At 41.2% G+C, this 13847-nt stretch overlaps 1 protein-coding gene across 1 annotated transcript; it reads right to left on the bottom strand.

The window, feature by feature from the left end:
• Positions 1–228: 228 nt before the first annotated feature.
• Positions 229–13190, bottom strand: LOC109893708 (26S proteasome regulatory subunit 10B). Its single transcript, XM_031828798.1, has 13 exons — positions 13049–13190; positions 12611–12690; positions 12484–12523; positions 12266–12318; positions 12081–12148; positions 11725–11839; positions 10985–11072; positions 10680–10865; positions 10522–10583; positions 6539–6659; positions 6259–6339; positions 6078–6149; positions 229–2382 (listed from the first exon to the last, which is right to left on the bottom strand). Exons 1-13 carry the CDS (start codon positions 13131–13133, stop codon positions 2264–2266), a joined length of 1170 nt encoding a protein of 389 aa, XP_031684658.1. The 5' UTR covers positions 13134–13190; the 3' UTR covers positions 229–2263.
• Positions 13191–13847: the final 657 nt, after the last annotated feature.

Genomic DNA, 13847 nt, shown 5'->3' with positions numbered 1-13847 from the left:
TCTCACCTCACATTGTATATAGACTTGTTTATACTGCATTATTGACTGTATGTTTGTTTTTACTCCATGTGTAACTCTGTGTCGTTTTATCTGTCGAACTGCTTTGCTTTATCTTGGCCAGGTCGCAATTGTAAATGAGAACTTGTTCTCAACTTGCCTACCTGGTTAAATAAAGGTAAAATAAATCAAATCTAACTGACAGAGTGAAAAAAAAGAAGCCTGTACAGGATTTTTTTATTCCAAAACATGCGTCCTGTTTGCAACAAGGGGGCACTAAAGGAACACATTACTGAATACCATTCTCCATATTTTCAAGCATAGTGGTGGCTGCATCATGTTATGGGTATGCTTGTAATCGTTAAGGACTGGTAAGTTTTTCAGGATAAAAAAGAAACGTAACGGAGCCAAGCACAAGGAAAATCGTAGAGGGAAACCTGTTTCAGCGCTTTCCAACGGACACTTGAGAAATTAATTCACCTTTCAGCAGGACAATAACCTAAAACACAAGGCCAAATCTACACTGGAGTTGCTTCCCAAGAAGACAGTGAATGTTCCTGAGTGGCCGAGTTACAGTTTTGACTTAAATCTACATGAAACTCTATGGCAAGACCTGAAAATGGTTGTCTAGCAATGATCAACAACCAATTTGACAGAGCTTGAAGAATTTCAAAAATAATAAAAAGGGCAAATGTTGCACAATCCAGGTGTGCAAAGCTCTTAGAGACTCACAGCTGTAATCAATGCAAAATGTGCTTCTACAAAAAGTATTTACTCAGGGGTGTGGATAGTTACTTAAATGAGATACTTGTGCATTTCATTTTCAATAAATTACCAAACATTTCCAAAAACATGTTTTCACTTTGTCATTATGGGGTATTGCATGTAGATTGGTGGGAAAAAAAACATTGAATCCATTTTGAATTCAGGCTGTAACACAAAATGTGGAATAAGTGAAGGGGTATGAATACTATCTGAAGGCACCATACTTTTACTCATACTCAGAATGTTACTTGGTCATATGGTGCAGCTAGTGATAAACAACATTTAGAGACAGAAGACAATTTACATACATCCAAAAGTAATTTGAACAGTAAACACACAAGCTGCGACCAAACACTGTGGCTGCCTCACCGGGTGCAAAACAGCTCTTTATGGCGTTCCCACATTCGATTATGTTTTCCATAACTTAAAAGAAGTTGATTGAAAGCATGTTGGAGCTATTATTTTTCCATCATGCGGCACCTTCTTGGGATCAAGAAATAGGACAGCATATATATTGATTGGGTGCCATTTTTATTGCAGCAGTAGTTTTAGAGGGGAATCTTTTCTGAAATTCAAGATCAAAGACAGAAGGAAAATTTTTATGCTTGCCAGTGAAGACATTTACAGTCAACGACAAGGCACGTTAACCTGTAGTCATACGATGCATTTTAAAGCAGCAATCAGCAATTGAAACAATAACAAAGTGTGTCTCGTAGCTATTTCTGTAAAAAAGCTGAGGGATGGGGCTGCAGAAATGTAACTGCTCAAATTCAAAGACAAAGCTATGGATGCAAGGACTGACCTGCCATGATATCAAAATGAGGCTATATAATGTTTGTTTACATTTACTTTGTTTACAAACATGAGTAAAACAACCTTATATTTTGGGTTCTGATGGGGTACGACAGTTGAACTAAGCTCATGAGGCATTTATAAGTTATATTCTTCAAGAATCAATGGGTTCATATAATTAATTTCTAAGTCTAAAAATGTTTGTGGCAACTGCAATTTAAGTCAGTACTTTCCATTTTGTCTTCTCCACCATTTAGTGGAGTTATGACAAACTTTAATATGGCACAACGTCAGCCATAAATCTCAACCATTTCTTGAATCAGACTAGTGAAACTGCCAAATGCAAAAATGAAAAGTACATGACATTGTGGTTTTGAGTCTGAATTCCAAAAATCCATAAGGATATTTTACACTGACTGGTGTATTGCTCAGTAACCTCTGAATGGGCATTAAGATAATCATATGATTGGATATAAGATGGTTGACAGCTTATTTAAATATGTATTCTTATGCAAACTACGGAAATAAAAACCAAACCATATTTTTCACCACACAAGTCTGTATTAGCTAAACATTTTAAATGATGTCTTTGAAATATACATTTGGAATACAGTAAAACCACAAATATGTTTGCTTTTGTCGTCTGTTCCTTCACTCTTTCCAGACTCAAATTACCATATATTTCCTGATAGGTTGGTTGGTGGTACTATCATAAAGGCTTGTAGTCCAGCTTGGATTCCAGTTTCTTAGAATCTGCAACCTTGCGAACGGCCTTCATGAAATCTTCCTGGGTCACATACTCATGGTCAGCACGGATTGCAAACATACCTGGGAAACACACATAGTAGGGTTCATACAGACTGTGGCAAGTCAAACTCAAGGACTTTCAAGTACTTCTTGGAGCACTAATAAAGTTGAAGTCGGAAGTTTACATACACTTAGGTTGGAGTCATTAAAACTCGCATTTCAACCACTCCACAAATTTCTTGTTAACAAACTAGTTTTGGCAAGTCGGTAAGGACATCTACTTTGTGCATGACACAAGTCATTTTTACAACAGTTGTTTACAGACAGATTATTTCACTGTATCACAATTACAGTGGGTCAGAAGTTTACATACACTAAGTTGACTTTGCCTTTAAACAGCTTGGGAAAAATTCCAGAAAATTATGTCATGGCTTTAGAAGCTTCTGATAGGCTAATTGACATCATGAGTCAATTGGAGCTGTACCTGTATTTCAAGGCCTACCTTCAAACTGGCTGCCTCTTTGCTTGACATCATGGGAAAATCAAAAGAAATCAGCCAAGACCTCAGGAAAATAAATTGTAGACCTCCACAAGTCATCCTTCATTCCAAACGCCTTAAGGTACAACCTTCATCTGTACAAACAATAGTACGTAAGTATAAACACCATGGGACCACGCAGCCGTCATACCGCTCAGGAAGGAGACACGTTCTGTCTCCTAGAGATGAACGTATTTTAGTGTGAAAAGTGAAAATCAATCCCAGAACAACAGCAAAGGACCTTGTGAAGATGCTGGAAGAAACAGTTACAAAAGTATCTACATCCACAGTAAAACGAGTCCTATATCGACATAACCTGAAAGGCCGCTCAGCAAAGAAGAAGCCACTGCTTCAAACCCGTCATAAAAAAGCCAGACTATGGTTTGCAACTGCACATGGGGACAAAGATTGTACTTTTGGAGAAATGTCCTCTGGTCTGATGAAACAAAAATAGAACTGTTTGGTCATAATGACCATGTTGTTTGGAGGAAAAAGGGGGAGGCTTGAAAGCCTAAGAACACCATCCCAACCGTGAAGCACGGGGGTGACAGCATGTTGTGGGGGTGCTTTGCTGCAGGAGGGACTGGTGCACTTCACAAAATAGATGGCATCATGGGGAAAGAAAATTATGTGGATATATTGAGAGCAACATCTCAAGACATCAGTTAGGAAGTTAAAGCTTGGTCGTAAATGGGTCTTCCAAATGGACAATGACCCCAAGCATACTTCCAAAGTTGTGACAAAATGGCTTAAGGACAACAAAGTCAAGGTATTAGTGGCCATCACAAAGCCCTGACCTCAAACCCATAGAAAATCTGTGGGCAGAACTGAAAAAGCGTGTGCGAGCGAGGAGGCCTAGAAACCTGACTCAAGTTACACCAGCTCTGTCAGGAGGAATGGGCCAAAATTCACCCAATTTATTGTGGGAAGCTTGTGGAAGGCTACCTGAAGCGTTTGACCAAAGTTAAACAATTTAAAGACAATGCTACCAAATACTAATTGAGTGTATGTAAACTTCTGACCCACTGGGAATGTGGGAAGAAATAAAAGCTAAATAAATCCTTCTTTCTACTATTATTCTGACATTTCACATTCTTAAAATAAAGTGGTGATCCTAACTAACCTAAGACAGGGAATTTTTACATGGATTAAATGTCAGGAATTGTGGAAAAACTGAGTATAAATGTATTTGGCTAAGGTGTATGTGAACGTCCGACTTCAACTGTATATATTTGTAATAGGTCATATTATGAAATTGTTTCTAGTCGCCAACAGATGGCAGTATATCGCCAGAACCTCATGAAAAAATAAATTAATATCTAACTTACTATTCATTACTACCTTAAGTTCTACTCAATAATACGTGTTTCACTACATACACAAGTGGTAAGTCAGGACTGATGATGTTGACTGATTTCCTCATATGAACTGTAACTCAGTAAAATCTTTGAAATTGTTGCGTTTATATTTCTGTTCAGTGTACATAATATATTGTCTTTATATTTAAAATTGTCTTTATAATTCACAAAATGTTAGGTTCCATAGGCTGTCCCAAAACAGACATGAAAATGAATTCTGACAGTGTAAAAGAGCCTTAGTTGACTCTAAAATGTTGTATTCTATACGCATTTGAAGAGAAAGAAGTTATGAATGTGTTTGTTAAGATTAAAGACTCTCAGGACCCTATTTACATTTTAGGGGACCCCACATGGGTCACGGAACCCCTAGTTTGGGAACCACTGTACTACTAACACCTCAATCACACCTACAGCGAATTGTGCAATTGGTACGCAGCATCATCTGGATGTGTGTGCAACAGAAGTTCAGCATTCTCCTTCTGCCACCATTTCTGTCAAGCCGTTTATGCATAACTTCGATAAATCCAAGGTATGCACCACACAGAACGTACTGCAACTGCCTCTGCAACGCAATGCTGCAAGTCAAACGCAGCGTTCCATTGGAAATTAATGTACAGTACTTCTGGTGTACCAAAATGCATTCACGCTGTCGGTGTGATCAAGGCGTAACCTCTCTCCCTGCTCGCGTCAATGCTTCCTCTCTCTGTGCATCTCCTTTACCTCCTTCATTACAGCCTGACACACCACACTGTCTGTCTCACTACTCTCAATAAAGAAAAGGAATTTTGTTATGATAACTTATTTCAGTCAACTGCTCATGCTGCGGTCAGGCTCCGTTCAACATTAGCTTCTAACTTCATCCTTCCAGTCAGGTAGTTATAGTTAGCTGCCTGGCTAATAGCCGGAGCCCTTGAGCTACCTAGCTAGACATCGGACTGAAATATCAGTGACAATTTACCAGTTGTACACTCATTCGCTGAGAGTCAGGGGTTGGTTTGTTTGGGGGATGTCTGTTGAAGTCAAGGGTTGTTAAAATAAGTCTCACTGTCAGTGACATCTCTCTGCTACTTGCCACTGTAGGTCTGGGCTGAGCTAGTTCGTTTCACCTCTCGGCCTATGTCGTGGGCGGAGTTTCCCGCTGGACAGAGTGGTGAATGAATGCGCTGCTAACAAGGCAAATCCGGGGTAGCAGACGAACATAACAAGCATACATTAATAATTTATGATTCCCCTTGTTCGCAGAGGTAGGCACGATTAGAACTCAGATCAAGAAGCCTTCAGAGCGGTGATCAACACGCAATAAGTGTGTAAATGATAATTAACAAAAACGTGAGTAAACGCTATTTCCCAAATAAAGAAGGTATAAACGGTGTTCACCCTCCACCACATCCCTGGTTAGGTCTGGCAAACCCCATTCAGAAACGTCAATATCCTGCAGGCAAGTTTGAATCTACATTTGCCTGGCTATCGATGTGACATTTGGCAGCGCCGAATCAGTCAGTTCTGTACCTGCTTGGCTGAGTGGCAGTGTAGGTGGAATGAGCAAGCTTGCCTGGCATCCAGAGTGGGAAACATGTGAGGAAATAAAACTCTGTAGTCTGCCTGGAAATTTATTCGGAAGACCCATACATTTTTCAAATATTTGTCATATTAACATATTTGAAAGTTCCCTGTTCTCCTCATTTTAATTCAAGTACTCTTCAAGGAACAACTTAAGAAAATGACAGATTTTCAAGGTATTCTAGTACTTGAATTTCAGAGTGCCAAATTCAAATACTTTAAGCACCTTGTGCAAACCCTAATATAGGGACAGACTGAGTGAATGGCTTGTTTTTAACATGTAGAATATACAGTTATAGTGTATTGGATAGGTTACTAACCTGCTTCAGTGCACACGTTCCTTAAATCAGCTCCATTAAATCCATCAGACAACTTCACAATGGCCTCGTAATCTGCAAATAAATTCAAGTTACAGCCCACCATGAAATTCACAACATGCAACTTCATTTCATCACAAAAATATGTCACATCCACAGCACACTATCCAGTCCCTAAATTCACCCATCTCTCCATGCTTAGTGATTGGTCCAGAGTGTATCTTCAGAATGTCCATCCGAGCCTGCTCATTGGGCAGTTCGATGTCTGTAAAGACAAAGCCAGAAGTTAAGATTTCTGCAGTTCCTTGTAATTTACCAAGTCCTAGTTATTTTTCAGCCACTTTCCCTGGCCCTTTGGGGAAGTGACTAGGTGCTGAAATGGAACCAGGACCAAAGATTTTTTGCAACATGATTATCTATGCTTCTCAAACCAGGATAGTTAAAAATCTCGAGAGGAAACATACGGATCTTGCGGTCCAGTCTCCCTGGCCTTAGAAGGGCAGGGTCCAGCGTGTCTGGACGGTTGGTGGCCATGATCATCTTCACTCTGTGCAGGGTGTCAAAGCCATCCATTTGGTTCAGCAGCTAGACAGGACAGACGAAAAAGTTGGCATCTTCAGTCGTAATTGGCTGATAAAACCAAGTGTTTACAGGTTTAGCCTTTAACACTTTGAGGCTCAATAATATGAGTAGCACCACAGTTGAGTTTCTAACCCAGAAGCCCAACACTTCCGGGAACAATTGCAAAGCAGAGGTCAATGAGAGAAGAGAAAATGTCTTCCTTAGTTCTAAAATAAATTCTCAATCTAAAAAGCACACAACCTATAGTACCTTCTCAAGGTGCCTCTACACCACAATTTCAATGATAGAGTTGAACCGCTAGGAGCAAAAAGACTAGATTTACTACTACTAAAATATTACCTTTGCAACAAACTGTGAAAATGAAAACTAGAATTCACTAGTTTCACTTGAACTAAGACATCTGGTCTTTGATGAAAAACATGTTTTTTTCATGAAAGTTACTCTATGTAGCTGAATATGTCTTTACTCCAACCTTGTGAAAGTGACAAACTGACACGTTTTCATTTTAGTCAAAAACAACTTTACATCGAAGGAGTGCCTTTGATTTGACGGCCTCCACATGCGCAGTTCGGCGAAAGGCGACCGTTAGATCCGATTATGTGTTTCTGCGCATGAGCGTGATCTGGGATTTCTATCAGGGAAGCAGTTTCTACATACACTACCGTTCAAAGGTTTGGGGTCACTTAGAAATGTCCTCGTTTCTGAAAGAAAAGCACATTGTTTGTCCATTAAATAACATCAAATTGATCAGCAATACAGTGTAGACAATGTTAATGTTGTAAATGACCATTGTAGCTTGAGTCGGCTGATTTTTAATGGAATATCTACATAGGCGTACAGAGGCCCATTATCAGCAACCATCACTCCTGTGTTCCAATGGCACGTTGTGTTGGCTAATTCAAGTTCATAATTTTAAAAGGCTAATTGATCATTAGAAAACCCTTTTGCGATTAAGTTTGCACAGCTGAAAACTGTTGGTCTGATTAAAGAAGCAATAAAACTGGCCCCCTTTAGACTAATTGAGTATCTGGAGCATCAGCATTTGTGGGTTCGATTACAGGCTCAAATGGCTAGAAACAAAGAACTTTCTTCTGAAACTCGTCAGTCTATTCTTGTTCTGAGAAATTAAGGCTATTGCATGTGAGAAATTGCCAAGAAACTGAAGATCTCGTACAACGCTCTGTACTACTCACTTCACAGTACAGCGCAAACTGGCCCTAACCAGAATATAAAGAGGAGTGGGAGGCCCCGGTGCACAACTGAGCAAGAGGACAAGTACATTTTTATTTATTTCACCTTTATTTAACCAGGTAGGCTAGTTGAGAACAAGTTCTCATGTGCAACTGCGACCTGGCCAAGATAAAGCATAGCAGTGTGAGCATACAACAAAGAGTTACACATGGAGTAAACAATTAACAAGTCAATAACACAGTAGAAAACGAAGGGGGGGTCTATATACAATGTGTGCAAAAGGCATGAGGAGGTAGGCAAATAATTACAATTTTGCAGATTAACACTGGAGTGATAAAAGATCAGATGGTCATGTACAGGTAGAGATATTGGTGTGCAGAAGAGCAGAAAAGTAAATAAATAAAAACAGTACGGGGATGAGGTAGGTGAAAAGGGTGGGCTATTTACCAATAGACTATGTACAGCTGCAGCGATCGGTTAGCTGCTCAGATAGCTGATGTTTGAAGTTGGTGAGGGAGATAAAAGTCTCCAACTTCAGCGATTTTTGCAATTCGTTCCAGTCACAGGCAGCAGAGTACTGGAACGAAAGGCGGCCAAATGAGGTGTTGGCTTTAGGGATGATCAGTGAGATACACCTGCTGGAGCGCGTGCTACGGATGGGTGTTGCCATCGTGACCAGTGAGCTGAGATAAGGCGGAGCTTTACCTAGCATAGACTTGTAGATGACCTGGAGCCAGTGGGTCTGGCGACGAATATGTAGCGAGGGCCAGCCGACTAGAGCATACAAGTCGCAGTGGTGGGTAGTATAAGGTGCTTTAGTGACAAAACGGATGGCACTGTGATAGACTGCATCCAGTTTGCTGAGTAGAGTGTTGGAAGCCATTTTGTAGATGACATCGCCGAAGTCGAGGATCGGTAGGATAGTCAGTTTTACTAGGGTAAGCTTGGCGGCTTGAGTGAAGGAGGCTTTGTTGCGGAATAGAAAGCCGACTCTTGATTTGATTTTCGATTGGAGATGTTTGATATGAGTCTGGAAGGAGAGTTTGCAGTCTAGCCAGACACCTAGGTACTTATAGACGTCCACATATTCTAGGTCGGAACCATCCAGGGTGGTGATGCTAGTCGGGCATGCAGGTGCAGGCAGCGACCGGTTGAAAAGCATGCATTTGGTTTTACTAGCGTTTAAGAGCAGTTGGAGGCCACGGAAGGAGTGTTGTATGGCATTGAAGCTTGTTTGGAGGTTAGATAGCACAGTGTCCAAAGACGGGCCGAAAGTATATAGAATGGTGTCGTCTGCGTAGAGGTGGATCAGGGAATCGCCCGCAGCAAGAGCAACATCATTGATATACACAGAGAAAAGAGTCTGCCCGAGAATTGAACCCTGTGGCACCCCCATAGAGACTGCCAGAGGACCGGACAGCATGCCCTCCGATTTGACACACTGAACTCTGTCTGCAAAGTAATTGGTGAACCAGGCAAGGCAGTCATCCGAAAAACCGAGGCTACTGAGTCTGCCGATAAGAATATGGTGATTGACAGAGTCGAAAGCCTTGGCAAGGTCGATGAAGACGGCTGCACAGTACTGTCTTTTATCGATGGCGGTTATGATGTCGTTTAGTACCTTGAGTGTGGCTGAGGTGCACCCATGACCGGCTCGGAAACCAGATTGCACAGCGGAGAAGGTACGGTGGGATTCGAGATGGTCAGTGACCTGTTTGTTGACTTGGCTTTCGAAGACCTTAGATAGGCAGGGCAGGATGGATATAGGTCTGTAACAGTTTGGGTCCAGGGTGTCTCCCCCTTTGAAGAGGGGGATGACTGCGGCAGCTTTCCAATCCTTGGGGATCTCAGACGAGATGAAAGAGAGGTTGAACAGGCTGGTAATAGGGGTTGCGACAATGGTGGCAGATAGTTTCAGAAATAGAGGGTCCAGATTGTCAAGCCCAGCTGATTTGTACGGGTCCAGGTTTTGCAGCTCTTTCAGAACATCTGCTATCTGGATTTGGGTAAAGGAGAACCTGGAGAGGCTTGGGCGAGGAGCTGCGGGGGGGGCGGAGCTGTTGGCCGAGGTTGAAGTAGCCAGGCGGAAGGCATGGCCAGCCGTTGAGAAATGCTTATTGAAGTTTTCGATAATCATGGATTTATCAGTGGTGACCGTGTTACCTAGCCTCAGTGCAGTGGGCAGCTGGGAGGAGGTGCTCTTGTTCTCCATGGACTTCACAGTGTCCCAGAACTTTTTGGAGTTGGAGCTACAGATTAGAGTGTCTAGTTTGAGAACCAGACACCTCAAGTCCTCAACTGGCAGCTTCATTAAATAGTACCCGCAAAACACCAGTCTCAATGTCAACAGTGAAGACGCGACTCCGGGATGCTAGTCTTCTAGGGCCTACGTATGCCTATGTAGATATTTCATTAAAATATATATATATATTTTTTTTTTTGCCATTTCCAGCTACAATTGTCTTTTACAACAACATTAACAATGTCTACACTGTATTTCTGATCAATTTGATGTTCTTTTAATGGACTTTTTTTGTGTGTTTTTCTTTCAAAAACAAGGACATTTCAAAGTGATGCCAAACTTTTGAATGGTAGTGTATCTTCATACTAAACCATCTTTGGTAGTACTTTGTATGCAGTTAAGCTTATAGTTGCTCTCTGTTGAGAGACTCACCTCCATCAGTGTCCTCTGGATTTCTCTGTCTGCAGACGTCCCCTCAGAGAAACGACGACCACCTGTTAAACAGACAAAGACTCATGTGTGTGTGTGTCTGGAACTCTATTGTTCAGTTAGTTTGTTGATTTCTATAGTCTGTAGCTCTAGTCATGTACCTATGGCATCGATCTCATCCATGAAGATGATGCAGGGCTGGTGGTCTCTGGCGTAGTTGAACATCTCTCGGATCAGCCTAGCGCTCTCACCAATGTACTTGTCCACTATGGAGCTGGACACCACCTTTAGAAAATTGCAGTCAAGCTGGCTAGCAACTGCTCTGGCCAAAAGTGTTTTTCCAGTTCCTGAAAAGCATGAAAAGAAAATACAGTAAATTAATAGGCACAGAATACTGGCTTCTGGAAAGCAACCCTCAGGCTAGCATGTAGTGCTATCAGAGAACCAGGCCAGTTGATCTCCTCACCTGGGGGTCCGTAGAGCAGGCAGCCTTTAGGGGGGATGATGCCCACCCTCAGGAAGAGCTCAGGGTTGGTCAGAGGCAGCTCAATCACCTGAAACAACATTTTCAAATCAAATGTTATTTGTCACAAACATGTTTAGCATATGTTATTGTGGGTGTAGCGAAATGCATCAACATCCATCCCTCTCACAATTGGACCATAAATATCTTCCGCACTCTCAATTTTATTTGCTCAACTCCTATATCCTCCCTCCTCTCTGGCCTCCATTTAAAATGAGAGGTGGCAAGTAGAGGGAATGTGGACAAAAATACACTTGTATAAAGTGAGACTCCTTCTCCAATTGTACGTCATCAGGCAAATTAAGTTTACAGGGTGGAATAAAGTGATAAAAAAAAAACATTTCGCTAGTTGTACAAAACATTTTATAGATAAAAGGATAAGTAGCATATCATTTTAAAATGTTTGCATGCTTTTTTCTTTCGAGAAAACAATAGCTGATTAAAAAGGCAGTGTATCTTCCGCGAAGGACTCAGGTAGGATAAACTTGTGCTTCCTCGCCAAAAGGAGTCTATCAAGGAGGTGAGGACCATTTTCCTACTAACGAATTGACACTCTCCTCGACCACTTATCGGTTTCCGGGTCACGGAGGAGAAAGGGCGGACTTTTCCCAAATGAGAAAAAGCCCCCAGAAAAAGCTAACTCTGTCCTGTATAGATAAAGTGTGTGTCTGTGCCTCACTGACCTCTCTGAGCTCTCTGATCTGCTCAGCCAAGCCTCCGATCTCAGAGTAGGAGACGCTGCCAGGGTCTTCATGAGACATATTGTACACAAGGGGGTCCACCTCTCTGGGAAGGTACCTGCATGGGGGAACAGCACACCGATATGTCATCACAGTGTGCCTTTGTTCTTACTGATTATATAGGTCATAGAGATGTCTTATAAGCAGAATATATATAATTTGTTTTTCTTAAAACGCTTTCAATAGGGAGACTGTTGCAGAAAGTCAGATGCAGGCTAACACAATACAATGGTGTTTTGCTTGGTAAACATATGAAATAATAAGAGGCATTATAGACTTGGGAAAGTATATCAACTCACCTCATGATAGTCAGAGTGGTCATATCCAATGCAACTCTAGTACCAGGTTTGAGCATAGCCTTGTCCAGCTGGGTGACAAAATATAAGGTTGGCACCTCAAGCATAATCAATATGAAATGGGAAGTGAAATACAAGTTGCAATGTTATTTGTAAATATTTTGTTGTGGCTATGGGTTTTCACCTACTTGCCGTCTGCATCCAACCACATATCGTGGGCCATTGGTTGCTTTGACAATGACTGAATAACACGAAAGGATAGAAGAAAACCCCACGTTACAGACAATATAATAAATGCAAGCTAGTAGGAACATTTAAACTTTTTCAGCCATGTAGGCCTAGCGGTAGATTCAACAAAACAACATCATATGCAGCAAAGGGATTTTCATTCTAATTTAGGACTTACATTTTTCCTCTGTAAGCTGCTTCAGGACCTCACCAACAATCTAGAGAGGAGTCAAGAGAGACCGTTGTAAATAAAATAAAAACCTATATCAAGGCTTCTGATGACTTGTGATTAAACTTGCAGTCACCTGTCCAACACTTTGTAGAGCTTTCAGATCATTTTCTGATTTTTCATACTGTTTCGTCTGTTCTCTCAGTTGTTCACGCACTGGAATGACAAACAAAAACAAATACAATGATTGACACTGACTACGTGGGTACCATCACATAGGCTGTCATCATCATCTGGTCGAACACTAGCTAGTTAGCTAGCTAACTAATGTTATAAAACTAGCTTGCTCGTTCGGGTGCGTCCTAAACATTGTGCATAAATAAAAGGTACATGAACAGTTACACACTAGATAGTTTAGTATAAATAACCTGGTGTTGAACTCATTTTCAAGGCTACAATAGCTATGTTGGTCTAGCTAGCTAGGTAACTGGAGAGGGTTACATTATGATGACAAAGCTACATGGACAGTTGTTGTGGCTGCTAAAGCCTGGCTATTAACAGAGACGATACATACATTCTTTCAAGCGTCCATCAATTTCTTTGTGCTCGAGCAATTTCTTTCTGTAATCTTGAAGACCCCTGTCTCTGGGATCCGCCATGATGCCTTGAAAAAACCGGCTCTGCCACGCTGAATTGTGGGATTGAAAGTTGTGACATCAGAGGAAATGTTTTGCCATGTTTACAGTATGTTGTCAGAGGAACGTCGTAATTCATTTTAAGTGGATTTAATTGTGCATTGATTTACATTGAGAACATGTGACATTTTTGTGACGACATTAATTCAAAACAACATATTATTAGTATTTTGTGGAGCTTTTAGAAATGCATTCAATTTACCGTTTACCCCAATTACTAATTTCGCGTTCAAGTGCTAGTCGGAACTCAGGAACTCGGTCATGTCCGATTTGCTAACTGGTTGAACGCGGAACGTGTATAACTACTATAACCGTTTAGCTTGTCCGATGTTTTCGAGTTTTAAAGTTACAAAAGCAATGTACCATGCCATAGAGGAATCATTTGAACACAATGGGCACAGTCTCAGGGGTCCTACATCAATCTGGGTTTGAGTCACAGAGGGCAGGGATGGTCAGTCAGTGGGGTGATGGAGATGAACAGATAAGTTATTTGATACAGGGGGTTACTAAAGGGTTGTGACAGTCAGGGTTTAAACTTTAGGTTGGAGAACTTGGTAAGACACCTTGGTTTTGGAGTGAACTAGGCCTATCAACCGCCCAAAACAATCGTCAAAGGGATAATTTGTTTGTTTTGTTTTACTTCTAAAATTCTAATATTTCTAACTGAGCTTGAACCTG

Source organism: Oncorhynchus kisutch, linkage group LG7 (genome assembly GCF_002021735.2).
Source record: "Oncorhynchus kisutch isolate 150728-3 linkage group LG7, Okis_V2, whole genome shotgun sequence".
NCBI lineage: Eukaryota > Metazoa > Chordata > Actinopteri > Salmoniformes > Salmonidae > Oncorhynchus > Oncorhynchus kisutch.
The sequence above is the reverse complement of the archived record's forward strand: the minus strand, read 5'-3'. Positions and strand labels throughout refer to the sequence as shown.